At 44.0% G+C, this 26,490-nt stretch overlaps 2 protein-coding genes across 2 annotated transcripts in view; both read right to left on the bottom strand.

Annotated features, from left to right (window-relative positions):
- The window catches only part of FERMT1 (FERM domain containing kindlin 1), a 46,427-nt gene extending 22,261 nt beyond the window's left edge, over positions 1-24,166 (bottom strand). Inside the window, exons 1-9 of the mRNA XM_083730318.1 lie at positions 23,904-24,166; positions 20,306-20,505; positions 18,931-19,164; positions 12,837-12,977; positions 9,809-10,022; positions 9,098-9,200; positions 7,578-7,685; positions 5,931-6,062; positions 4,331-4,380 (exon numbers count right to left, since the gene is read on the bottom strand). Of these exons, the coding sequence (XP_083586444.1) occupies positions 4,331-4,380; positions 5,931-6,062; positions 7,578-7,685; positions 9,098-9,200; positions 9,809-10,022; positions 12,837-12,977; positions 18,931-19,164; positions 20,306-20,456 (1,133 nt within the window). The 5' untranslated portion in view covers positions 20,457-20,505; positions 23,904-24,166. The remainder of the gene's footprint in view (positions 1-4,330; positions 4,381-5,930; positions 6,063-7,577; positions 7,686-9,097; positions 9,201-9,808; positions 10,023-12,836; positions 12,978-18,930; positions 19,165-20,305; positions 20,506-23,903) is intronic.
- Positions 1-26,211, bottom strand: part of LRRN4 (leucine rich repeat neuronal 4) — a 64,430-nt gene extending 38,219 nt beyond the window's left edge. Inside the window, exon 1 of the mRNA XM_083730261.1 lies at positions 26,006-26,211. The gene's annotated coding sequence lies outside the window, so the exon portion shown is untranslated. The remainder of the gene's footprint in view (positions 1-26,005) is intronic.
- Between the last annotated feature and the right edge of the window lie 279 nt (positions 26,212-26,490).

Below are 26,490 nucleotides of genomic sequence, written 5' to 3'. Positions count from 1 at the left end.
ACAAAAGGCAAAACTGATAGTCAACAATGTGGTTACAGAAGAGTTTAAGATTGAAAAAGGGACACGACAAGGCTGCCCGATTTCCCCCTTGCTGTTTATTTCTGTCCTGGAGGTGCTCTTGAACTTGATTAGAGGGGACCGGTTGGTGCAAGGGATTCAGATCGGAGCGAAACAATATAAACTTAAAGCTTTTGCAGATGACCTTGTTTTGACATTGCAAGAGCCAGAATCTAGCACAAAAAGAGTGTTACAATTGATTCAGGACTTTGGTCGGGTAGCGGGCTTTAAACTAAACAAACAGAAAACTAAGGTGTTGGGAAAAAACTTGACAGATGCAGAGTCAGAACGGTTTCAGAGAGAAACAGAACTAACTGTGGTTAAAAAAGTAAAGTACCTAGGGGTAAACATAACAGCAAAAAATCTGAGTCTATTTAAGGACAATTATGAAAAATGTTGGTCTGAAATTAAGAGAGACTTGGACAGTTGGTCAAAATTGAAGCTTTCTTTGTTAGGCCGAATTGCTGCTATTAAGATGAATGTATTGCCTAAGATGCTGTTTTTGTTTCAAACATTGCAAATTGTGGATAAGACGGAGTGCTTCAGGAAGTGGCAGAGAGATATTTCTAAATTTGTCTGGCAGGGCAAAAAGCCCAGAATTAAGTTTAAGATATTAACTGATGCGAAAGAAAGAGGGGGCTTTGCCCTGCCAGACTTAAGGTTGTACTACGAAGCCGCAGCTTTCTGCTGGCTAAAAGACTGGCTACTTCTAGAGGACACTGATGTGTTAGATTTAGAAGGTTTTAACAATGCATTTGGTTGGCATGCATACTTATGGTATGACAAAGTTAAGATCAATAAGGCCTTTAAGAACCATATTGTCAGGAAAGCAGTGTTTAATGTCTGGACAAAATACAAAGACCTATTGGAAAATAAAACTCCAAGATGGCTATCACCTCTGGAGGCTAAGGCCCGAAAAAGACCCAATATGGAGGCCAAATGGCCGAAATATTGGGAAATAATAGAGAAAGAGGGCAATAATTGGAAACTGCAGAGTTTGGAAAAAATGAAAGACAAAGTGCGAGACTGGTTACATTACGCTCAGATTCAAGAAATTTTTAAAAAGGATAAAAAGCTAGGATTCCAGGTGGAGAAATCGAAGTTGGAAACAGAATTGTTAGAATCTAAGACTAAAGTACTCTCAAGAATGTATAACTTGCTGTTGAAATGGAATACACAAGATGAAATGGTTAAGTCGGCCATGATAAAATGGGCACAGGATATTGGGCATAATATTATGTTTGAGGATTGGGAAAGGTTGTGGACCACGGGGATGAACTTCACGGCATGTAATGCTCTGAAGGAAAATGTAATGAAAATGATATATAGGTGGTACATGACCCCAGTTAAACTAGCCAAAATATGCCATGTGCCAGACAATAAATGTTGGAAATGTAAGGAAAATGAAGGAACATTCTTTCACCTCTGGTGGACTTGTCCCAGGGTGAAGGCCTTCTGGGAAATGATATATAATGAGCTGAAAAAGGTATTTAAGTATACCTTCCTTAAGAAACCAGAGGCCTTCCTCCTGGGCATTGTCGGCCAGATGGTGCCAAAGAAGGACCGAACATTCTTTTTGTATGCAACAGCAGCAGCAAGGATACTTATCGCCAAGAAGTGGAAAACTCAAGATCTACCCACTCTGGAAGAATGGCAGATGCAGCTGATGGACTATATGCAACTGGCTGAGATGACTGGCAGAATTCGAGACCTGGGAGAAGAGAGGGTTGAAGAAGATTGGAGGAAATTTAAGACTTATTTACAAAAATATTGTGATTTGGTGGAAAGTTAAGTAGGATGTTTGATCATAAATAATTGGCCACCACAAAATCGGATCGGAATGGGATGTAAAGTGAGATTAAGAGAAATTAATTTACAGAGGATTATATTTAAATAAGTGGTTATAAAATTTGCAAATTAGATGATAAATTGCATGGAAAAAATCTATGATGATGAAAATGGCAGCGGGAGATGTGAGGAAGTCCAAAGAAGTTATGAAACTCTGTTGAGATAAAAGAAAGGTTGTTTATCTTTGTACTTTATTTTGTAAAAACCCCTAATAAAAATTTATTAAAAAAAAAAAAAGAATGTCTTAATAAGAATGACATTGGTCCAGTGACAGAAATGGGTCCCTATAGCACTGTTGCCTTTGAAGGAGCTCACACAAGTCCTTTGGGGCTATTGCCCTGACAGGCAGGGAACAGACTGATGCTGAAAACTGGCATTTAATCTTGAAAGCACAGCTCCTGCCCTTTGCCACTTGCATATGAATCGAAACGATCTTTTATTAGAGGTTTCAAAAATAATCAAATTCCCTTTGAAGCACACTGCTTCATTTCTGGGGGAAATGCCGCCACCCATTAGCAAAACTAAACACTCTAATCAGAGTTCAAAGCTATAGGCAATCTCTTATCTTATGTTTTCCATAGAATTAAACATTTGGAATCAGTCACTTCAATGGAAGAAATATGCCAGAGACTTTCCAGTGCAAATAAGACAGGCAATAGCAAAGCTTTATCTGAGTCACTGGAATGTTCAATTTGATCGCCAACACACACAACTGATAGTGACACAGGTCGGTGCTCCTACTTGAAATTCATGCTCATTTAACAATATACAGTCGTACCTTGGTTTGCAAACAGCTTAGTTCTCGGACATTTTGGCTCCCAAACGCCGCAAACCCAGAAGTGAGTGTTCCGGTTTGCGAACTATTTCTGGAATTTGACGGGTTTGACGAGAACTTCCTGCAGCCAATCAGAAACCGTATTTTGGTTTCCCAACGTTTTGGAAGTTGGACAGGCTTCCAGAATGGATTCTGTTAGACTTCCAAGGTATGACTGTACTTAGAAGTATGCAGACAAATGTTGCCGTTAGCTGTGTTGGTCTACTACAGGCATAGGCAAACTCCGGCCCTCCAGATGTTTGGGACTACAATTCCCATCATCCCTAGCTAACAGGACCAGTGGTCAGGGATGATGGGAATTGTAGTCCCAAACATCTGGAGGGCCGGAGTTTGCCTATGCCTGGTCTACTAGGAGGATGGGGGGGGGGGGAATCCAAAATAGCAACAGTAGTATTTGTTCTATTTTTAAGACCAACTAAAAAGTCACCAAGAAGCCAGCCTTGGTGTTTCTTAAGCCTACTGATCTAGGGAGATGTTAAGCACAAAAGAAATGCACACATAAAAATGAGGCAGGAAGAGAGTGAGAGAAAAATATGTTGCTGGCATGATAAGAGGGAAAAAAACCTAGTCTGCAATTTGCAAGGTGTGGTAAGGGCTCAGTGGCACAATATCTGCTTTCTATGCAAAAGGTTCCATGTTCAATTCTTGGCACCTTCTGGTAGTACAAGGAGAGTCCCTGGTCTGAAATTCTGGAAAGCTGTGGACAGTCAGTGTAGGTGTTTTCTGAGATAGATGGGCCAAGGATGTGACTTGTCAGCTTCCAGTCTTCCTAACAGTCATAAGACAGAATGGAAGAGGTGCCATGCAGATTAACCACACTTATTAGATAAAAGGTAAAAAGGTAAATGACCCCTTTAACCGGTAAGTCCAATCAAAGGTGACGATGGGGTTGCTCATCTCGCTTTTAGGCCGAGGGAGCTGGCGTTTGTCCACAGACACTTTTCTGGGTCATGTGGTCAGCATGACTAAACTGCTACTGGTGCATAGAGGACCTTGACAAGTGTCAGAGCGCATGGAAACGCCGTTTACCTTCCCGCCACAGCGATACCTATTTATCTACTTGCACTGGCGTGCTTTTGAACTGCTAGGTTGGCAGGAGCTGGGACAGACCAACAGGAGCTCACCCCGTCGCAGGGATTCAAACCACCAACCTTCTGATCAGCAAGCCCAAGAGGCTCAGTGGTTTAGACCACAGCGCCACCTGCGTCCCACTTATTAGGAACGTAGAGACATAGTACTTCCATGTGAGAATACAGAAGTCTCTGCTGCAAACAAGGTTAGACCGTGAAAGGCTTAAAGTGCAACAAGACAGACTTGTCCAACCATGTGGCCATTCCAGTTCACAGCACAATCTTTAAAAGAAATAAAGATTAAAGAAAGCTATTTTACGGAGGTGGCTAATGGCATTCATCACATTATAGTGTTACATTGGTACACTCTGCATCTCAGCGGGAATGTTAAAATAAATTATAGCCATAAAACCTTTCAGTGCTAACTGGTGTCCATTACAGCCCGTATCTTAATTTTACGATTTACAAAACAAAAACAAAGAAATTTTATGTGCTTTTTTGTTTTGCTTTTTTTACTTACCTAAATAGTTTGAGGTTATCTGCAAGCTTTGGTATGTCTGTGATATCCTCCTAAAGACAGTCAAGAATTGTTTTAGTGCAGTGCACTTGTAATTTGCTGATACTATCATATATATGCACTTGGTTATAAAGTCATGTGTTGTTATTTTAATTCCCTTGCGGTATATCTCGAATCCCAACTGAAAAGCATGCCACCAAACAGGTAGCTTTTTCACATTTGGGAGAATTAGACTATCCAAAAGGTATTCTCCAGAGCATAGCAAGGTGACAGAAAAAGTTTCTCTTTAGGACAATCTCAGCCAGTCAGAAATTGGGGAGCAATCTCCACACTGGGAGAGATTCAACTGAGTTGTTGCATATGCAAAACAAAGGACTTTCCCAGCACCCCACCTGTGCTCCCTAAATCTGTTCTGGAGCGTAGGTGGGAAGCCCAGGACAGGTTTAGGGGACTTGTGAGGGGAAGAGAGGGAGAAAGTCCTGTTGTGCTAGTGGACCTCCTTCCCCATGTGCATTAACCCACACACTTAAGCTGAATTCCACCCCACAAAAAGAACATTTATTTCAGTAGAAGAGTTGCAACCATACAAGAGATGGACTGTCATTGGAATGGAGTCAGTTTGTGTCCCCATATTACAGGGATGGCCAAAATGGAACCCCTGAGATGTTGCTGGACTACAGCTCCCATCAACCCCAACTATCATGACCAATGGACAGGGATAATGGAAGTCATTGTCCAACGCCCAGATACCTCAGTTGGTTAGAGCATGGTGCTGATCAAGCCAAGATTGAAGGGTTGATCCCTGCATGACAAAGGGTTTCAACATTTTTGAGTCCAGGGCTCCCCATACCACCTACATTCTTTCTGTGGAAGCCCTGTGGGGCTCAGGAATCCAGTTATGTCACCTGTTGCCTGCAGAGCTGGCAACCTCTCACCCTTTCTCAAACAACCTCCCTTGTGGGGTGTTCCCTCAGCCTCCTCTCCCCTCTCCTTGGGAGTCCTCTGGGCAGCCGCTGCTGCTGCCCCCTGCCCCGAAGAGAGGTGCCTCCTCACACTGTCCATTCCCAACAGCAAGGGCTGGAGGACTGCCTGGCTGGGCTCCCTCACCCACTTGCTTGCTTACTCCAAGACCGCCTCAGCTCCTGGCAACCAGCACGCTCTGACCAGCCCCAAAGGCACCATTCACCTGGGGAGCTTGTAGCCAGGGCTGCTGCAACAAACAGCTGTGCAAGCCTTTGGGAGGCAGAGATGTGAGAGGGTATCAAAGGAGGAAGGGAAGGAAAGAGGGATGGAGGCTAGTGTTGCCCGTGGCACCCCTGATCACTATTCAAGGCACCCTAGGGTGCCATAGCCCACTGGTTGAAAACCATTGCCGTAAGGGACAGCTGCATATTCCTGAATTGCAGGAGGTTGGAAGAGATCATCATGAGTGTCTCTTCCAACTCTATGAGTCTACCACTTCTGGAGGGTTTCCTGTGTTGGCCACACCTGCCCTATTGGATGTAGATTGAGAAATGCTTAGTGACAAGTCACCGACCCCACTCCTCTGCCCACCCAATGTTCTCAACTTTGACCTCTAAAAGCATGCGTGTGCATGGTATACCAAAATGTTCTCTGCTTTCCCCCCTTCCAGAGTGACTTCAAGGTTAGAAAGGGCCGCCTCCACTTCATCCGTTTCTGCTTCGGTTGTGAAAACTTGTGACCCCGATGACAGTGTCAACTTGCTGATGTGGTACTACAGGAAAGATTACAAGATAAAGACAGAGAGTTGAGCAAGAGATGGTACGTTGGCTTCACATCCAGGAGGGATTTGTTGTGAGCCGGTAACAAAATCTTATGAAGCCGTCCTTTTAAAAGATGAATGCATTACAAAAGTTTCCTGCTTGGCAGGGGGTTGGACTCGATGGCCCTTGTGGTCTCTTCCAACTCTATGATTCTATGATTCTATGAATGCATATGAATGTTTCATTAGCCCCCAAATGGAAAACGAGCCAAGTCCCAACCAAAGAAGAATGACAACTTAAACTGATGGAATATGTGCAGAATGAGGACCTAACATATAGAATAAGAGAACAAGAAGAACATACGTTTAAAGAAGATTGGAAAATGTTTATTGAATATATGGGGGAAAATTGTGAAACATTTGAAAACGTGGACAGCATTAATAAATTCTACAGTGTAAATAAGTTTTGATGGATGTAATAAGGAAATACTGAATGGTTTCGTTTATATAAAATATGAAGGGATTTATGTTATGCAAAATGAGCCATGGAAAATATCATTGATATTTTAAGGTTGTAATAAAAATTATACAAAAAGAAACAGGAAAAAATGCATGCATTAGATTTGTCCCATTTTTGGATCAGCTCTCAGAAAGTCTTAGTAACAACAGCCAAGCACAACAGGAGATTGGAGTCTCCTGTTTGACCAAAGTCTTCCATTTTAATCACCGTGTGTTAATGGGAACATTGTATATTTACACCCCACCTGTCCTGCAAGGAGCTCAATACTCAATTCTGTTACCTTTCCATTTTATCCGAACAACAACCCTGGGAGGTAGGCTGAGAGACAGTGACTGGCCCAAGGTCACCCAGTGAACTTCATGGCCAAATCAGGCATTGAACCCTAATCTCCCAGGTCCTGGGACATCACTCTAACCACTATTCCACACCAGCTCTGTTTTATTGCATATTTTGACCATGGGCCTTAATATTTCAACATTTCAAGCAGATAGTTTTATTGTGCATTTTAACAATGAATGTGGAGCCTCCCACTTTCTGGGACTGTTGCAGGGGCTAGCAGGACAGCTGCCTGTTTGTTTCCACTCTGCCTGCACTGTTGTAAGCAAAGCGGAAAAAAAGTATAGAAACACTCTTCTCTCATCAGAAAGAAACTGATTCCTGTAGCACTCCTCCTGAAATGACCAATTGCTGGGAAGTGGCAAACATAGAACAATGCTTTGAGAGGGATGGTCTTGTTTGCATTTCGTGTGGTTAGATTCGTTCTACCAAAGTGTTACTTGGCAGTAAAAGACTGGGGGCACCTGTCAATTATTTACATGGGTCTCAACGGAGCTTGAAAGAGCCAACCCGTTAATCACTGCCGAGAGAGGCGGGGTTGGAGCAGGAGAAGGAAAGGGCTTGCAGAGGGGAACCAGTCTGAGCTCGGTTCATTGTGTTCGTGTCCTGGCAGGTGTTTGCCTGCCGCAGATGGGGAAACTGGTTTGTCAACTTGAGGATCAAGTATGTACCTGCAGTGCAGCAAATATGAAGGTTTCTTCCTCTGTGCAATCTATCTCCTCCAGCAGAATGGCCCAGCGGGCTTGTTCATAGAGCTGGTTAATTCGCACCGCGTCGTACTGCCAGAAGAAGACAAACAAGGCCATGTTGTGTCAGAGGCGGCCAAAGGCTCTCAGCCAGCGGTGGCCAACATCTTGAGTGAGCCTGTCATTATGTACAGCTAAGCAGTGCAACACACAAACACACAATGCATTTCTAATAGGAAGGAAGCCTGAGTCAGACAGAGATAGTTGCAGGAGTGAGAAAACGTTAAAAGATAAGTGGAAATCTTTAATAGAATTCATGAAGAATAGGTAGAACATTAACGTTGATGAGACCTACATCGGCTCCCAGTACGTTTCCAAGCACAATTCAAAGTGTTGGTGCTGACCTTTAAAGCCCAAAATGGCCTTGTCTCCACTCCATCATTCAGCCTGGACACCAAGGTCCAGCTCTCAGGGCCTTCTGGCTGTTCCTTCCCTGCGAGAAGTGAGGTTACAGGGAACCAGGCAGAGGGCCTTCTTGGTGGTGGCACGCGTCCCGTGGAACACCCTCCCATCAATGTCAAGGAAATAAACAACTATCTGACTTTTAGAAGACATCTGAAGGCAGCCCTGTTTAGGGACGTTTTTAATGTTTGATGTTTTATTGTGTTTTTAATATTCTGTTTGGAGCCACCCAGAGTGGCGAGGAAATGCAGCCAGATGGGTAGGGTATGAATAATAAATTATATTATTAGTTATTACTTATTATTATTATTATTATTATTATTATTATTATTATTGCCAGATAGTGTGTTGCATTTGAGCTCCAGACCTGAGCTCAAATGCACCTCTGATGAGAGCCCTGCAACTAGGCATTTGAGTGTGACTTTCATCTTTCTTTGCACAGGAGAAAGAATCAAGCATTATCCTTCCCAAAGGTACATGGAAGCACAGCTTGGCTTTGGTCAGGATATAAGCAATAAATTATGATTCTTATATTATAATTACAGCAGTTTTTCTACATGGTAAATTAGTAATGTGTTATAGTTATTGCATTGTGATATTTATAATACTGGTATTTATAGCTGTGGGAGATAGCAATGTATTATATAGATGGTGGAATTCAATGGAGTGCTGTGGAGATTGTACAGAAACCATCTCTCTTCTCCTTCCTGGGATGTTCTGCAGTTTTCTGAACTCTCCAGAGCGGATTTGGGGCAGGTGCCTGGGTGGGTTTGCAAGATGCTAGCAGGAGTCATTGCACTGACTTCCACTAGTGGAATGAGTTAGCTGAATCCATTGCAGAGTTGGCAAGTGCCGCGAGGAGGGGTGGCAGCTGCTAGTTTTTCTATATTTATGTAGATATGCATTTGCTACATGAGTCGCAGATGGCCAAAACTCAGAGAACAAACAGGAAACCTAGTAAGATCCTCGCAGTTGATCTTTATCCAACATGCCCTAAGTCACGACAGACCGTGAAGGGAAGCGACTCTTTAAGAGTTACTTACTTTTGCATTCAGATCAAAGAAAGAATAGTACTTGAAGCGTAACAAAAGCTGGTCATCCTCCTGGATACCTTGTTCCATAAGTGACCGAGAGGAATCTAACCACCTGAAAGAGGACGGGAGACAAAGGAACAGAGCAGGAAGGAACCTGTTAATTTGCAAGTTGTCTGGGAGAAACAAGGAAGCATATAACCATGCAATCGGGGCTTCAGGCACTGTCTCTCAGACCTACCTGGAGATCCCGGGGTTTAAATCAAGAACTTTTGGCTGTATCACTGATTTTCAGTCTCCCTTCCCCCCATAAAAAACCCCCCATACAGTGGTACGTCGGGTTAAGTACTTAATTCATTCTGGAGCTCCGTTCTTAACCTGAAATTGTTCTTAACCTGAAGCACCACTTTAGCTAATGGGGCCTCCTGCTGCCATGCTGCCGGAGCACGGTTTCTGTTCTTATCCTGAAGCAAAGTTCTTAACCCGAGGTACTATTTCTGGGTTAGCAGAGTCTGTAACCTGAAGCGTATGTAACCTGAAGCGTATGTAACCCGAGGTACCACTGTAATACTGTAAGCTGCCTCGAGTCCCTGCCAGGGAAAATTGCAAGGCATAAATAAAGATATAATAATAATAAGCCCACGGAAGGACATCACACACTCATGACCTATCCTGGCTTGTCCAAAGTGGCTAATCCTGATATCCAGTGGAGGAGTCTCTTACCCAGCATTCAGCTTTGCTTTGTCGACCAGAGTCCGAGGCTGGTACATTTTGGCAAGTGATTCCGGTGTGCAGTTCGAAGGGCTGAAGGCGAGGTTGTTCCAGCTCTGCTTGGCCAGAGGACTGTCACCAAACCAGGCAACTGCAGAGGAGACAGGTGTCCCACTGACAGGATCGTAGATGGGAGTCATGGTTTTGCTATAGAAGCCAGGGCTTGCTGAAATAGAGGAGATGAACAATTGAGTTTACAACAGCACAGCCAGTATCAAAACAAGGAAGGTGGCTTTTCCTAAAGCCTGGCTGATTTCAGAAGTGACCTTCTATAAAACAGGTATAGAGAACTCCGCTCTCTCCAGGCGATGCTGGACTCCAACTCCCATCAGCTCAAAGCAGAATGGCCAGTGGTTGGGGATCATGGGAGTTGTAGTGACATCTAGAGGGGTGCAGGTTTGTCCCATCCCTGATGGGAGCTGCTCATGGAAATTGAAGAAATCAAAGTCTATTTAAGGCTAAGAGCATACTGTGGTGAAGGAATGAGGAACGAGTTAGGTGCTCCCAGTTACTGACCGCATAATGTCTCTACATGTCTACTCAAAAGCAAGACCTATTTATTTCCATGGGGATTACCCTCACGTAAAGGGGTACAGAATGGCAGCCTTAATACCATTTTTTAAAAGGCTGTTCTGGGGTGGTTTGAGCAGACGACTTTCACGTGCCCGGTACCCCAGGACCGAATTCATATCAGCCAGAGCCTTGCTTTCCTGAGAAAGGCACTTTGAGACTCAGCTAGAGCAACAGCTCCCATGCGACTGTGTTTCATTAGCCAAGACTGCAAACTGTGTCCCTTCTTTCCCAGCCAGGTCCCTTCAGTGAATCTCCTTCGTTCCTCTTGATAGCTTTCCAGGGTAAGTGGCTTCTAAGGCAAGAGATAAGTGACGCAAGCCAGAAGACATTGCTGGGGTGAAGAGGAGCCCATTCCACCAAGGAAAACTCACTCCCTTTGACAACCAATCTATCATACTACAACTGTCCCCTTTTCAGCAGGCTGATCCTGAGGGGATTTGGTGGGAGACTGAAATGGGAGGATCAAACTAGAGCAGGGTCACCATTTCTCAGGAAACATTTTTCTGATAAACTTCCTGAGATTTTCCTTTGTCACGTTCCCCCACCCAAATAAAGAAGGCTACACTGCAGACTAATCTCCACTTTTTGCTTGGTTTTTGTGTTTTGCTCGCTTCGGCAGCCACTATTTCCTACCCTTCCAATAGCCCAGAAGGATGCTAGGCCTGAGGCACTGGTGTGGATTCAAAATGGCGGACACTTTGCCAACAGCAGCAGAATAAACAAAGCCAAACTTGGTGACAGAGGCTGCCAATGGTGAGCCCCCATCCCTGGGAAACTGTTGAAGAGCTTTCCATTTCCTTGGAGAAACAGGTCACAAGAATCCTGATAGCAGGATTCTGAGAGCATCCTTAACACACTACAGTTCCCAGAATTCTTTGGGGGAAGCCATGCGTTTTGAATATATGGTGTGGATGTAGCCTCAGTCTTTCCTTCTGCCCACAGAGGGGAGAATTTCAAGAGGCCATTTTGTGCACAGCTCCAGAGATAGCCTCCCACAGACAGATTGTTATCCCACCAGCTTCTCTCTCCATTTTCTCCTTGTTCAACAGACTGAAAGATGCTCAGAGGCCTTCACTGCCGTCATCCAGCACAGCTGGCAAGAATTGTTACTGCAGAGACCATTGATTCCCTCCAGAATGTATTGATGCCTTTTTGGACTTGGGTACCAGTTTTTATAGGGACGCGGGTGATGCTGTGGGTTAAACCACAGAGCCTAGGACTTGCTGATCAGAAGGTCAGCGGTTCGAATCCCCCTGACGGGGTGAGCTCCCATTGCTCAGTCCCTGCTCCTGCCCACCTAGCAGTTCGAAAGCATGTCAAAGTGCAAGTAGATAAATAGGTACTACTCTGGCAGGAAGGTAAACGGCGTTTCTGTGCGCCGCTCTGGTTCACCAGAACTTAGTCATGCTGGCCACATGACCCGGAAGCTGTACGCTGGCTCCCTCGGCCAATAAAGCGAGATGAGCGCTGCAACCCCAGAGTCGGTCATGACTGGACCTAATGGTCAGGGGTCCCTTTACCTTTACCTTTTACTGGCGGGAAGGTAAACGGCATTTCCGTGCACTGCTCTGGTTCACCAGAAGTGGCTTAGTCATGCTGGCCACATGACCCAGAAGCTGTACGCCAGCTCCCTCGGCCAATAAAGCGAGATGAGCGCCGCAACCCCAGAGTTGGCCACGACTTGACCTAATGGTCAGGGGTCCCTTTACCTTTATCAGTTTTATGGGTGTCACAATGCAGATGGTGGAGAATGGTTTTGCCCTTCTTCACCATAAAAAAGTTTGAAAAACCACCCAGAGATGGAAAGAAGAAAGAGGCCCCACCAGAGAGGAATGGGAAACTAAACTGTCAGACTATGCTAAGATGGCAAAATGGACTGGGAAACTCAGAGACCAAGAAGAAATTCAAGAAAGAATGGGGAAAGTTTATAATTTATTTAGGAGACCACTTTAAGCAGATGAAAACATTAGCAGGATTTTAATCTCACTTGTAATGCCACAAATACTATGGACAATATGGATGGTTATAAAACATAGATTATGAAATAATATGCAGTCAGAAATGTTGACAATAGGACCCACGGAGGGGATGGGGGGGGAGTCTCGAGATTCAGAGAAATCTCATTTTACGGATATGTATTTGGTATTGTAACTACGGTAATTTCCATTTGTAAAATCAAATAAAACATGATTTCAAAAGCTAAAAAAACAGTTTGAAAAACCAATTCAGGTTTTGGTACAACCCCCATAATGCTCACCCACTACTGAAAGTAAGCCTTCTTATGAAGTCAACACGTATTCCTTCCCTCTCTTTCCTCTGTTGCTTGTGACAAATTGAAAGATCACAAGTGCCTTACTTACCAAATAAGTAAGTAAATAAACTCAGTAGTGTCTGTTGGGTTATTTACCTGGCAATCCCAAACTCACAGGAGAGTTGTTCAGATTTAAAATATCTTCTATGACTGGTTCTTTGTCTTTGTCTTTTCTCTTTTTCTTTTTCGCGTCTTCCGATGGTCTCAGTAGAGAGAGTTCTTCTGGCCGTCGGATACCTGGGATGGAGTTTCAGAAGGTAAAAATGGAAACATCTTTGATGAGAACAGGCTGAAAAGGCTTCCCTCATTTGTGCTTCCTGAGCTTTGACAAATTTGGTTGAGCTCTTGCAGCCTTGCCTATGCTTACAATATTTCCTTTGCAATCCTCCCTGGACAAATTTATTATACCGAAGGGCAGCACGTAAACGTTATGTTTCTTTTCCTCAAATTTTCTATATTAATAAAAGTTATTTTTAGGGGAGGGGGAAACCTTGGAAATGAATAAAAATAAAATAAAAATGAACCTGACTACCTTCGAGCTGGCAATTCAAACAAGAAATATTGTGTGTTGTTTTCTTTCCTTTTCCCAGTGTATGGGAACATTCTCCTTGCTTGCTTGACCAGGGTGTAGGGATGAGACCAGCAGGGCTGCATGTGTAGAACAAACATGGTCTGATGTGTATGATTGACCCAATTTTATTTCTTAGTTAACTCAAGCAATAGAACCAACTGCTGATATTGTAGCAGAAGTACTGCAGTGTTCTGAAAACACAATCAATTGCATTAGGCGCTTCCTGCTTTCCCTTCTTCTTTAATTACGGTCTTATAGCCAAACAATGCTTTTATTCAGTTAATTTGGTCACACATATTCTCCGCAGGCTGAACTAATTTATCTGCTCTATAACTGTTATTTGTGGTTAGGAAGACTGAAGAGCCAAATTCCAGTTGAGCAATATCTGGGGCTTTCATCATAGTAATTGTGACACTCAAGACAGGTTTACAGTCATGCGCTAGGAATTTAGATAGTGAATTGCACAGCTGTTAATATGGCTCGGGGTGACAAATTCCATCCCTGGGGAGCGTGCGCGTTAATTCACATGCCACAGGAGATGTGAATGATATGCACTGCGGTCGTTCCGAAATTCATGACCTTAAAACAGCCTTATTGCGTTGAGGCAGCAACCTCAAGCTGCCGTGTCGATGCAAACGCCATTAACTCTGTGAGATTTGTACCAGTAGGAAGATGGTGTGTTATCACTGCCATTTTGACAGTTTCAGAACCACTCCTCCTCATCTCTCTCTAAAGATAGATACCGTATTTTTCGCTCTACAAGACGCACCAGACCACAAGACGCACTTAGTTTTTGGAGGAGGAAAACAAGGAAAAAAATATTCTGAATCTCAGAAGCCAGAACAGCAAGAGGGATCGCTGCGCAGTGAAAGCAGCAATCCCTCTTGCTGTTCTGGCTTCCTTGATAGCTGCGCAGCCTGCATTTGCTCCATAAGACGCACACACATTTCCCCTTACTTTTTAAAAGGGAAAAAGTGAGTTTTATAGAGCAAAAAATACGGTAAATAATTTTATTGCAATGGTGCATTCCATTTTTCTTCTCAAAAACAAATCCAAAGTTGCTCACCGGGGGTGGGTGTGTTGAAGTGTAAAGGGAGTGGGGTTGATTAAGTATGGGGAAGGATAGTTTGCAATGGGGTTGACAAGTAGGTGGGGCAGCGAAGCGAGCAGGGGCAGAAATCCTAGTGTGTGTCTGTGTATACTCTATCTGTCTGATATTCATCTCTGCTTCACATTAACCAAGGTATATATATATATGAGATTTTTTCTGGATATAATAGGTCCCTACCGTTTAGACTATATCCTCTTTCCTTTTTGAGAGAAAATGTTTCTATTCTTTCTTTCTTTCTTTTTTGGAATAACTTATTATTATTATTACGTTTTTACATCAAGTTTAAGGTACATAAAAATAAAACACATAGAACAATACCCGTAACAAATGAAACAAACAAGTGTGGGACAATCAAATGTTAAATCAACAACAAGGTGCTTCCGTATCCTTGCCAAATATAGTCCAAAATCTTCCCAGAGTTGTGGGAGGGTGAAAAATGCCTTTAGACTTAAGTTATATGCTCGCTAAATAAAGGTAAAGGGACCCCTGACCATTAGGTCCAGTCGTGGCCCACTCTGGGGTTGCGGCGCTCATCTCGCTTGATTGGCCGAGGGAGCCGGCAAACAGCTTCCGGGTCATGTGGCCAGCATGACTAAGCTGCTTCTGGTGAACCAGAGCAGAGCACAGGAACACTGTTTACCTTCCCGCCAGAGTGGTACCTATTTATCTACTTGCACTTTGACGTGCTTTCGAACTGCTAGGTTGGCAGGAGCAGGGACCGAGCAACAGGAGCTCACCCGTCGCGGGGATTCGAACCGCCGACCTTCTGATCGGCAAGTCCTAGGCTCTGTGGTTTAACCCACAGCGCCATCCGCGTCCCTTTTCTACAGATAGAACCTGTGATCTAAAGAAGTGCATACAGCAGCTCCTTCCATGCAACAAAGGATAACTGCCCCACAACATAAACCATAATTGAAATACCACCCAAAGCCGCCTGCAATGCAGCGTCGGGTGGAGAAAAGAGGAACACTGTTCAGAAAAGTAAAGAGGTTCCTGGGCTGTTTGAAAAGCTGATTGTAGATCACAACCAACCTTACATACGGTATTTTTCGTTCTATAAGATGCACCAGACCACAAGACGCACCTAGTTTTTGGAAGAGGAAAACAAGAAAAAAAATATTCTGAATCTCAGAAGCCAGAACAGCAGGAGGGATTGCTGCGCAGTGAAAGCAGCAATCCCTCTTGCTGTTCTGGCTTCTGGGATAGCTGCGCAGCCTGCATTCGCTCCATAAGACGCACACACGTTTCCCCTTACAGTGGTGCCTCGCAAGACGAAATTAATCCATTCCGCGAGTCTCTTCGTCTTGCGGTTTTTTCGTCTTGCGAAGCACGGCTATTAGCGGCTTAGCGGCTATTAGCGGCTTAAAGAAAAAGGAAACAAACTTGCCAGACCTCGCAAGACGTTTCGTCTTGCGAAGCAAGCCCATAGGGAAAATCGTCTAGCAAAGCGACGCAAAAACCGAAAAACCCGTTCGTCTTGCGCGTTTTTCGTTTTGCGAGGCATTCATCTTGCGCGCACCACTGTACTTTTAAGGAGGGAAAAGGTGAGTCTTATAGAGCAAAAAATACAGTATATGGGCAGAAAGTGCTTATATAGATTCAAATAATAATAATAATAATAATAATAATAATAATAATAATAATAATAATGCACAGGTGAGGACAGGGTGGATTTGATTTAAATCAATCGATTTGATTTAAATCAATCACGATTTAAATCACAAGTCAGTAAGACTTGATTTAAAACATTATTTTTTTTACAGAAAGACTCATTCTTGCTGGTATAATCTTAATATTTGCAATCAGATGAAGGTTTCATTTTTGGAATAATAAATTTTCACATTAGTTTTTACAGTTATATCAAAAATGACTTATTTGGTTATACTCTTAGAAATACGTTGACAGAAATTACGAAATGATTGTGAGGTTAACTGTTTATATTTGGAAAACTTTTCTGCTGTACTTTATTGGAAGGAGAAAAATAACCATTTCCTTAATAACAATTTAAACAATTTATTTAATTAAAGCAATAAAACATTATAGCATATGTATCCATGTTTGTTAACTGATGTGGTTAAATAATTTTTTTTTAAAAAAAAAACCCATTAGACTTAACACACATTAAACACACATTAAAAACTTAAAACAAATCCTTATTTCCTGATGATATAGCCTTTGGACTATAACGTAACTTAAATAGAAAAGTATCTTTAGAAAGATTTTTCCTCCAAAGGCATTTTATTTTAAAAATCCGATTTTTTTAAAAAATCGATTTAAATTTTTAAAATCCAATTTTTTTACTTGATTAAAAAAAAAAAATCTATGATTTTTATCCACCCTGGGTGAGGAGGACCATATTTCCTTCCTGTGACAGCTCCACATGGGGTGTTGCTCTGTAAAATTCCCCCTGACCCTGGCAACTTGGAAAAGGTTTTTCTGGAGCAATGAGAGTTGCAACTGAAAGGTGAATGGATGAAAAGCCTTGGAGAATGCAGAGGAGACAATGAATGATGGTAGCAACTCTGACAAGTACAGTGGCACCTCGGGTTAAGTACTTAATTCGTTCCGGAGGTCTGTTCTTAACCTGAAACTGTTCTTAACCTGAAGCACCACTTTAGCAATTGGGGCCTCCTGCTGCTGCCGCGCCTCTGGAGCATGATTTCTGTTCTCATTCTGAAGCAAAGTTCTTAACCCGAGGTACTATTTCTGGGTTAGCGGAGTCTGTAACCTGAAGCGTATGTAACCCGCGGTACCATTGTATTGGGCTTTCATCCAATTAGCTTGGGATTAACAAACAGTACAGTGGTACCTTGGTTGTCAAACTTATTCTGTTCTGGGAGTCCGTTTGACTCCCGAAACCTGCACTCAATTGGAAGCCATGGAAGTCGTGTTGGATGTTTGGCTTCTGAAAAATGTTTGCAAACCAGAACACTCACTTCCGGGTTTGCGGCGTTCAGGAGCCAATTTGTTCACGAGGCAAGGTACCAAGGTTCGGGTACCAAGGTACCACTGTATAGAATATCTATATATGGGTAACACTGATAACTGAGGAAGCAACTCTTTCTTTTAATCACAGAAGCAGAAAGCTCATTCTTAGATCATCAAACAGCCTTAGGAATTATAACCCACACCGAACAACATAGGGCGGAATTTACCAAAGCCAGATGTTGTTCTGTTTCCATCCTTTGCAAAGAGCGGTTTCATGGGAAGCCAACCACAAGGCAAAAGATATGGAAGGGTTTGCAATTGTGGGAAGGGACATAGGTCAATGGCAGAACACAGGCATTGGGAGGCAGCCCTGTCTGCAAACCTGCAGAACTGCTGCTAGTCACACTTCCGGTTTACCGCGGAGCCAATTTGCAAGAGGGATTCAGCCCTCTGGGGAGAATCCAGCTTTTCGGGGGGAAACAGGGGTTTTGCAAGGGTGCTTCAAGCCCCCAAAAGCTTCAAGAGGAAGATGCTGAGGACAGGATCCCTGCGAGCCATAGAGCGGTCTCTCTGCTGCCAAAAAAAGCACCTTTAAGGAGCAAAAAGAGGAGCGAGATTGAGACGTCGGTGCGGGACGCCATTTTCTACCCTTGAGAAGCGCAGCCTCAAGCTTGTTCGGCATAGCAGTAGACTCCAAAACACTAAAAAAATCCGGATTTAATTGGCGAAACAAATAAGAAATGCTTAAGAAGTGGTTAAAATGTGGATCATCAGAGGTGCTGATGGAAGTCTAAAAAGATTGTATAAGTGATACGTTTTGTGGTACATTTTATAATTTATATGTTAATATATCAATCAGCTGCTAGTCAGTTCAGGGAGTACTAAGTTAGAAGGAACAATTGACTCAGTATATAATGCATCTTTGTATACTTCTAATTGTGTTAGCAAAGAGCAGTCATGAAATTAAAAGACGCCTGCTTCTTGGGAGAAAGGCGATGGCAAACCTAGACAGCATCTTAAAAAGCAGAGACATCACCTTGCCAACAAAGGTCCGTATAGTTAAAGCTATGGTTTTCCCAGTAGCGATATATGGAAGTGAGAGCTGGACCATAAAGGTGGCTGATCGCCAAAGAATTGATGCTTTTGAATTCTGGTGCTGGAGGAGACTCTTGAGAGTCCCATGGACTGCAAGAAGATCAAACCTGTCCATTCTGAAGGAAATCAGCCCTGGGTGCTCACTGGAAGGACAGATCGTGAAGCTGAGGCTCCAATACTTTGGCCACCTCATGAGAAAAGAAGACTCCCTGGAAAAGACCCTGATGTTGGGAAAGATGGAGGGCACAAGGAGAAGGGGATGACAGAGGACGAGATGGTTGGACAGTGTTCTCGAAGCTACCAGCATGCATCTGACCAAACCTCGGGAGGCAGTGTAAGACAGGAGTGCCTGGCGTGCTCTGGTCCATGGGGTCACAAAGAGTCGGACACGACTAAACGACTAAACCACAACAACAATTGTGTTAGCAGCACATATTCAGGTCACCAAGTATAACTACCCAGAGTCTTGGAGAGTCCACACTTACCAAGGGTCCTGCAGATGTCTCCAACTACCTTGAAGACCACAGACGAGAAGCTAACGTTCAGCCTCACCGTTTTCATGCTCGGCAGGCGAAGGCGCAACATTTTGTGCTGAACAGTGAACAACAGCTTGGCATCTGCTTGAACCCCATATTTATCCAGCGTCCAGTGAGTTTTGAGAAGCCAGCACTGCTTCTGCTCCCACCAAAGGGCATAGTCTGACCAGTCCTGAGACACTCCTGGGAAAAACAACGAAACCAAGCACAAGTATTAACAACCTGCTCAAGGTTATTGGTCAGGGATGATGGGAGTTGTAGTGCGACAACATTTTTAGGGCTGCGGGTTTCTCATCCCAGAGTTGAAAGAACAGGTACCATTATAAGCCTTCTTATGTAAACATGTATCCACCTGGCTCTACTTTGCACCTAGGCTGGTGAGCCGGATCCTTATTTTTCCCAATTCCCCAAGTTTGATAGGTAGGTGCGGCTGCCTATCTGTCTATCCCATGATGTCACCTTGACCTCAAGTGATCTCTTTTCGCCACATGTGGGGCACAACAGTTGGAAGCCCCAACAATCAGCTGAAAGCCTAATTTGAAAGAAGGAAGAACAAGCCTTTGGTTGTTGCTCTTGTTAATCAACGAAAGCCGGAATCTCTTGACCGTCTACTGCAGTGATGGCCAAACTTGCCCCTCCAGCTGTTTTTCGACTACAACTCCCATCATCCCTAGCTAACAGGACCAGTGGTCAGGGATGATGGGAACTGTAGTGCTAAAACAGCTGGAGGGCCAAGTTTAGCCATCACTGGTCTACTGCAATCATCCAAGCATTACTATTAATTATATTTGTTTATCACTTGCTACAAATAGTTCTCTCTCTCCTTCTCTCACAAAGTGGCTTACAATTTAAAAGCATAACAAAACGTACAATACAAAATTAGAATGCAGCAAAAGATTAAAAGCATTGAGAGGAACGCAAGTGTTCCACTACTGAGTCATTCTGTCAGTGCAAACATTTCTGCTTGTCGCACAGAATAATCTCCCCTCTTCTCCCCATGCACACCATTCTGGGGGTTCTCCTGACACCCCCCACCCCTCACAGCCAATTTTGGGGGTAGCGGGAGCCCTGCTGCACTAATGGGACTTCTTGTACTAACTCCCACTAATGCAACTATTTAGTTGAATCTAGCCCTTTATTAACAAAAAGGGTTTATCCTGCAATTGCTTAAACAGGACACATCCTATCCCCTCCCCCCAAAAAACATGAACACCAATGAAGAGTTGTTGTATAGTGACACTTGAAGAAACTGCCCATATAAGGAAATTAACCAAAGTGTTCTGCTTTGGTGCATATACAGAAAAGTATATATCTTTGAACTCACTGATTTGTTCCACGAGCTTAAGCATCACTCCTCCAATGTGCAGATCTCCTGATACTTGGAGGGTGCTTTCCTTTTGCTCCCCTCCACACTGGTGATCGATAGCAACAATGAGCTCCCAGGAACTGGAACCATATTCATTTGACGAAGTCATATTGCTACTGAAAATCCCAGAGGCTCAAGAATGGAAGAAAAGTCAACATCTGTTCAGAAAGAAAGGAGGCGAAGGGAAAAAAGAGAGGCATTTTTTTTACCCGGCTGTGAAGGCCACTTCACCTAGTTTAGGACCAAGATGACTGAAGCCAACTAAAGATATTCCCATGAATGTTTGGCTGGTGCCTTCATTATATACTTCATTAATATTTTAATATTTTAATGTTCCATTATTTTAATGTTGTATTTTATTTTTGTTTTTAAGTTGTAATCATTCATCTTGTTTTTATTATTGCTTGTAAGCCGCTCTGAGCCCGGCCTTGGCTGGGGAGGGCGGGGTATAAATAAAAAATTATTATTATTATTATTATTATTATTATTATTATTATTATTATTATTATTATTATTATATTATTATATACCTTTAGGCTTCAGGCAAAAACATTCCTATTTAACCAGGCCTTTGGCTGATTGACGTCCAATCCCGTTTTAAAATGTGATGGGGGTGTGTGTTCTTGGGTTATTTTTGTTTCTGTTTTGATTATTTATTTTGTGTTTTTATATTGTGATTTTATGTTGTGAACCGCCCTGAAACCTGTGGGTATAGGGCGGCATGCAAATTTAATAAATAACAGTAATTATTTCTAAATAATCACTGGTTACAACCAAAAACATGGTTGTCATCAATTTGATTTGAATTAATTTTATAATTAAATAATTTTAGAATGTTGCATTATTTTATTGTTGTTAGCTGCCCTGAGCCCGGCTTCGGTTGGGGAGGGTGGGATATAAATAAAAATTATTATTATTATTATTAAATCATATTATATCCTGAAGTGCATTCAATAGTTTTCAATGGGGATGCCTTTTTTGGAGAGATTCTGTGGATACATGCCATTCAAAGCAATCCTTGGAATCTTCCCCCCACCAATAAACAGGAAGAACCACTAATTAAATTCCAATGAGCTTCTATGAACTATTATTTTCCTGAACTCTATGACCCAGCAACAACAAAAGAAAATACCCTGCTATCCATCAAACTCAATAAATATGCCAGATGTCTCTTGTTTTCAAGGTCTTGTCTTTTTCTTTAACACTCCCCTCCCTCCAAACACACACACACACACACACACACACACACACACTCCCCCCTCCCAATAGTTTATTCAAGACTTGAAAGTCCATTATATCTGCAATCTTTTAAGGTGCTCCTCTGGAAGGAAATTTTGGTGCAGGAAACCATGTTTGTCAGAGCAATCATCCTTATAGCTGTACATATTATTTAATCTGCTTAGAAGATTCATTCATCATCATCAATTATATTTGATGATTTGACTACCCCTCATCTGAACATGCTAGAGAGGCTGACAACAGAAAAATACAAATTGAGAACCAGTGGTGTAGCGTGCGGGTTGCAGGGGGGGGGGCGGCCGCACCGGGCGCAACACCTGGGGGTTAGGGTTAGGGGGTGCAAATCCACGGGTTAGGGGGCGCAAATCCATGGGTTAGGGGGTGCAAATTACTTGCCTTGCCCCGGGTGCTGACAACCCAGGCTACGCCACTGTTGAGAACACAAAATACGGAATAAAACAAAAACTTCTCACCTCCTTCTCACAAACACATTTAAAAAGCCATAGAGTGTTAATCAGCTGAACACCTGGTGGAGGAGAAGCACTTTCACCTGGCACATAAAGATATGTAATGATTGGCACCAGGTGAGTCACCACAAGAAGGGAGCCACCAGAGGAAAGGCCCAGTCTTGTGTTGTGGAGGAGACACACAAAGAAGGGCCTCAGAGATTGATCTCAGGGTCCTCTGGTTGGTTCATAAGAGGAGAGGTAGTCCTTGAGGTCCTGCGGTCCTGGGCCATTAGGGCTTTATAGGTCAAAACCAGCACTTTGAATTGGGACTAGAAGCTAATTGGCAGCCAGTGCAGTCAGGCTAGGATCAGTGCAATAAGCTCAAACCGTGAAGAAAAGAAGAAAAAGCTCTTCAGGCAGTGCACAAGCAATTATATCTATCTATCTATCATGGGATGCGGGTGGCGCTGTGGGTTAAACCACAGAGCCTAGGACTTGCTGGTCGGGGGTTTGAATCCCCGTGAAGGGGTGAGCTCCCGTTGCTCGGTCCCTGCTCCTGCCAACCTAGCAGTTCGAAAGTACGTCAAAGTGCAAGTAGATAAATAGGTACCGCTCCGGTGGGAAGGTAAACGGCATTTCCGTGCGCTGCTCTGGTTCGCCAGAAGCGGCTTAGTCATGCTGGCCACATGACCCGGAAGCTGTACGCCGGCTCCCTCGGCCAATAAAGCGAAAAGAGCGCTGCAACCCCAGAGTCGGCCACAACTGGACCTAATGGTCAGGGGTCCCTTTACCTATCTATCTATCTAGCGCTGGCTTCAGGGCAGCGTGGGTTGTTTCCCCGCACAGGGCGCTGAGCCAAGGAGGCACATAACAACAACAACAACAACTATATTTATATCAGTACCAGCTGAGAAGATCTGGAAAAAAGAAACTGTGCCTAAAGGAATTATTGTGAAACTAATAAATATTTAGTGGTGGCACCAAATTTTGTCCTTGCTCAAGGCATCATATTAAAGTCCAGCTCTGAGAGATATATATGCAAATGAATAAATCTTCTAAATAGATCAAATAATATGGATAGCATATCAGTGTGTGTATATATGTAAATATATGTGTGTGTGTGTGTGTGTGTGTGTGTGTATAAACACATGACCAAGACATTCTCTGATATGCTATACATATTTTTTGATCTGCTTGGAATATTTATTCATTTGAAAAGGAAAGAAAAGCTCTCCCAGCAGTTTACAAGCACCTACCTATATATGTGTTTGTGTGCTTTTAATGTTGTACATTGTCCTGGGATCGTTTGATAAAGGCGGTACATAAGTTGAAATACACACACACACACACACACACACACACACAGAGTATATGTATATATATACATATCTCTCTCTCACATATATATATATATATATATATATAAGCTGGGAGGGTCTACTAACTTCTGTGGGCCGTAAGCGTTAAGAACTATCTTTAAGAGAGGACTCCATTCAGATACTTTTTGTATTTGTTTTTTGTTTACATTAAGTTTTCTAGATCACGCAAAAAGCTTTAATAACAATCTAAACAGCAATACGTGCGCACGGCCTCCTCTAGTGCCTTCCTAAGGACTGGCAGACGTGCTGCTGCAACTCTCGAGTCGCCCGCTTCCCGCCCTCTGGAAGTAACCCGCGCGCTCCCCACTCCCCATAGCATAGCAACGGCGCAGGTGTTCCCACTGACTGAGCTGCTCCGAATCGCGGGCTCCCCTTCCGCAAGCAGCCTGGGAAATCGCGAGCGCGCTGGCACCAGCCCCGGCCACCCGGGCTGCCCCAGATCCCCACCCGATAAGTCTTTGATGGTGCCCAAATCCACGCGCTACTCACTCGCTCCTTCCCAAGGCGGGCGCCGTCTCTGCTGCTGCTGCTGCCGCCGCCACCGCCTCTTCCCGTCCCGGAGGAGCCGCTGGGTGCAGGTCCCGACAGCGCCAGCCCAGGAGGTGCCTCCCTCCTTCCCCGCCAGCCCCACCCTCCGAGGCGGCGGGGCCCCGAGGAGCCGGCGCAGATGCGCCGATGACCTGCGCTCTCGTCGGGCCCCGTGCGCAAAGACGCACGCCTGGCCCGGACGCGAGATTCCTCAGTCTCCTCCCTGTCTGGCACCGCCAGGCAGGCAGGTAAGAACAAGCGAGCGCGCCGGGCGGAGCTTCCTGCAGACGCCTCGGCGAAAGGCGCGCGGGTCTTTCCCAGCGTCTGGCTGGAGCGAAGAGGAACGTCGTCGAAGCCAAGGAATGCGCCTCCTGCAGTTCTCTGCGCGCTGACTCCGAAGGAAATTGCGCTGGGGTCAAGGAGTAGGCTTGTTGCTCCCCGGTAAGGATGCGCAGCATCTTAGACAGCATCTTAAAAAGCAGAGACATCACCTTGCCAACAAAGGTCCGTATAGTTAAAGCTATGGTTTTCCCAGTAATGATGTACGGAAGTGAGAGCTGGACCATAAAGAAGGCTGATCGCCGAAGAATGGATGCTTTTGAATTATGGTGCTGGAGGAGACTCTTGAGAGTCCCATGGACTGCAAGAAGATCCAACCTCTCCATTCTGAAGGAAATCAGCCCTGAGTGCTCACTGGAAGGACAGATCGTGAAGCTGAGGCTCCAATACTTAGCCACCTGATGAGAAGAGAAGACTCCCTGGAAAAGACTCTGATGTTGGGAAAGATGGAGGGCACAAGGAGAAGGGGACGACAGAGGACGGGATGGTTGGACAGTGTTCACAAAGCTACCAGCATGAGTTTGACCAAACTGCGGGAGGCAGTGGAAGACAGGAGTGCCTGGCGTGCTCTGGTCCATGGGGTGAAGAGTCGGACACAACTAAACGACTAAACAACAACAACAACAACAAAGGATGCGCATGGTGGAAGCGTCATGGTCTCCACTTCCCCATGTGCACATGTTGCGTGCAAGAAGAGCCCCTCTGTGGATCGGGCCAAGGCCTCGTCTGGTTCAGTTTCCCATCTCAAAAATGGCAAACTAGCAGAGGGAAACCCCCAAAGCAGGGGTGCAAACTTGAATAAAATATGGGGGGTGGCAGGTAAGCCCCTCCCTGCATAATCAATCACAAGATGTGGGGCACGCATACTATCAATCACATTGCCCACCGACTGGGGGGGCTGGCCCCCTCATATTTTATTGGGGGCCCTGAAATGAGCTCTGCATCTAGGAGTTGGCTCCTATGTCCCAAACACATACAGTGGTACCTCGGGTTAAGAACTTAATTCGTTCTGGAGGTCTGTTCTTAACCTGAAGCACCACTTTAGCTAATGGGGCCTCCTGCTGCTGCTGCGCTGCTGCTGCACGATTTCTGTTCTCATCCTGAAGCAAAGTTCTTAACCCGAGGTAATATTTCTAGGTTAGCGGAGTCTGTAACCTGAAGCGTATGTAACCCGAGGTACCACTGTATATAGAATTATTAAAAAGTTATTCTTCTGTATTGTTGTTTTCGGCTAAACAGCACAGAAAATAAATACATCCTTCTATGAATTTCAAGAGCTGTGCTACTGCATTCTAAGCAGTGAGCTGCTGTGCAATTTCAATACATTCAGAACTTTCAAAATGTTTCCTCCCAGACTAAAACCATACATTCTAAACTGAGGAAACAGCATTTCCCGTAAGGATACTAAATAATCTGCTTGTTCCTATGATGATTGCAGAGGGAAAACAAATGTCTACCTAAAATATAAACATAGCTTTATTTAGAACCTATCATTTCAAATGTGTGCTGCCACAGGTTTTTGGTGTTCTACATGAATCCTGATCAAACAAGAGCCACACTAATTCGACAACAGTTGGTTCCCTTCTAATTTATGCTAATAATGGTCCAAGATGCTTAGCTAATGACTTCATATTCACATTATAAAAAATATTCATATTCACTATAAAAAAATGAAAGAGTTCCAGTGATAGGTCTATGGGAAGCTCAGGTGTATACAGTGGTACCTCGGGTTAAGTACTTAATTCGTTCCGGAGGTCCATTCTTAACCTGAAGCACCACTTTAGCTAATGGGGCCTCCTGCTGCCGCCACGCTGCCGGAGCCCGATTTCTGTTCTTATCCTGAAGCAAAGTTCTTAACCTGAAGCACTATTTCTAGGTTAGCAGAGTCTGTAACCTGAAGTGTATGTCACCTAAAGCGTATGTAACCCGAGGTACCACTTTACAGTGATAAATACAGATTTCTAAGTTCTGGTTGTTGCAACAAAAACAAATAGTTTTGTGGCAGCTTAAAAGCCCAGTAGGTTTATTGCGACACATAGGCTTTCTGGCTCTGTATGATCTACATTAACTGCCAGCATTCCTCAAGGAATTCATGCAGTTCTTTCTCCCAGTTGTACCTGGAGATAAGGTAGGGGAAAAAGAGAGGTAAAGGTAAGGTAAAGGACCCCTGGACAGACTGGCCACTATATCCTCACATGGATGTGTCCAA

Source organism: Podarcis gaigeae (genome assembly GCF_964106915.1).
Source record: "Podarcis gaigeae genome assembly, chromosome: 3".
Taxonomy (NCBI): Eukaryota; Metazoa; Chordata; class Lepidosauria; order Squamata; family Lacertidae; genus Podarcis; species Podarcis gaigeae.
This window is presented reverse-complemented; position numbering and strand designations above follow the sequence as displayed.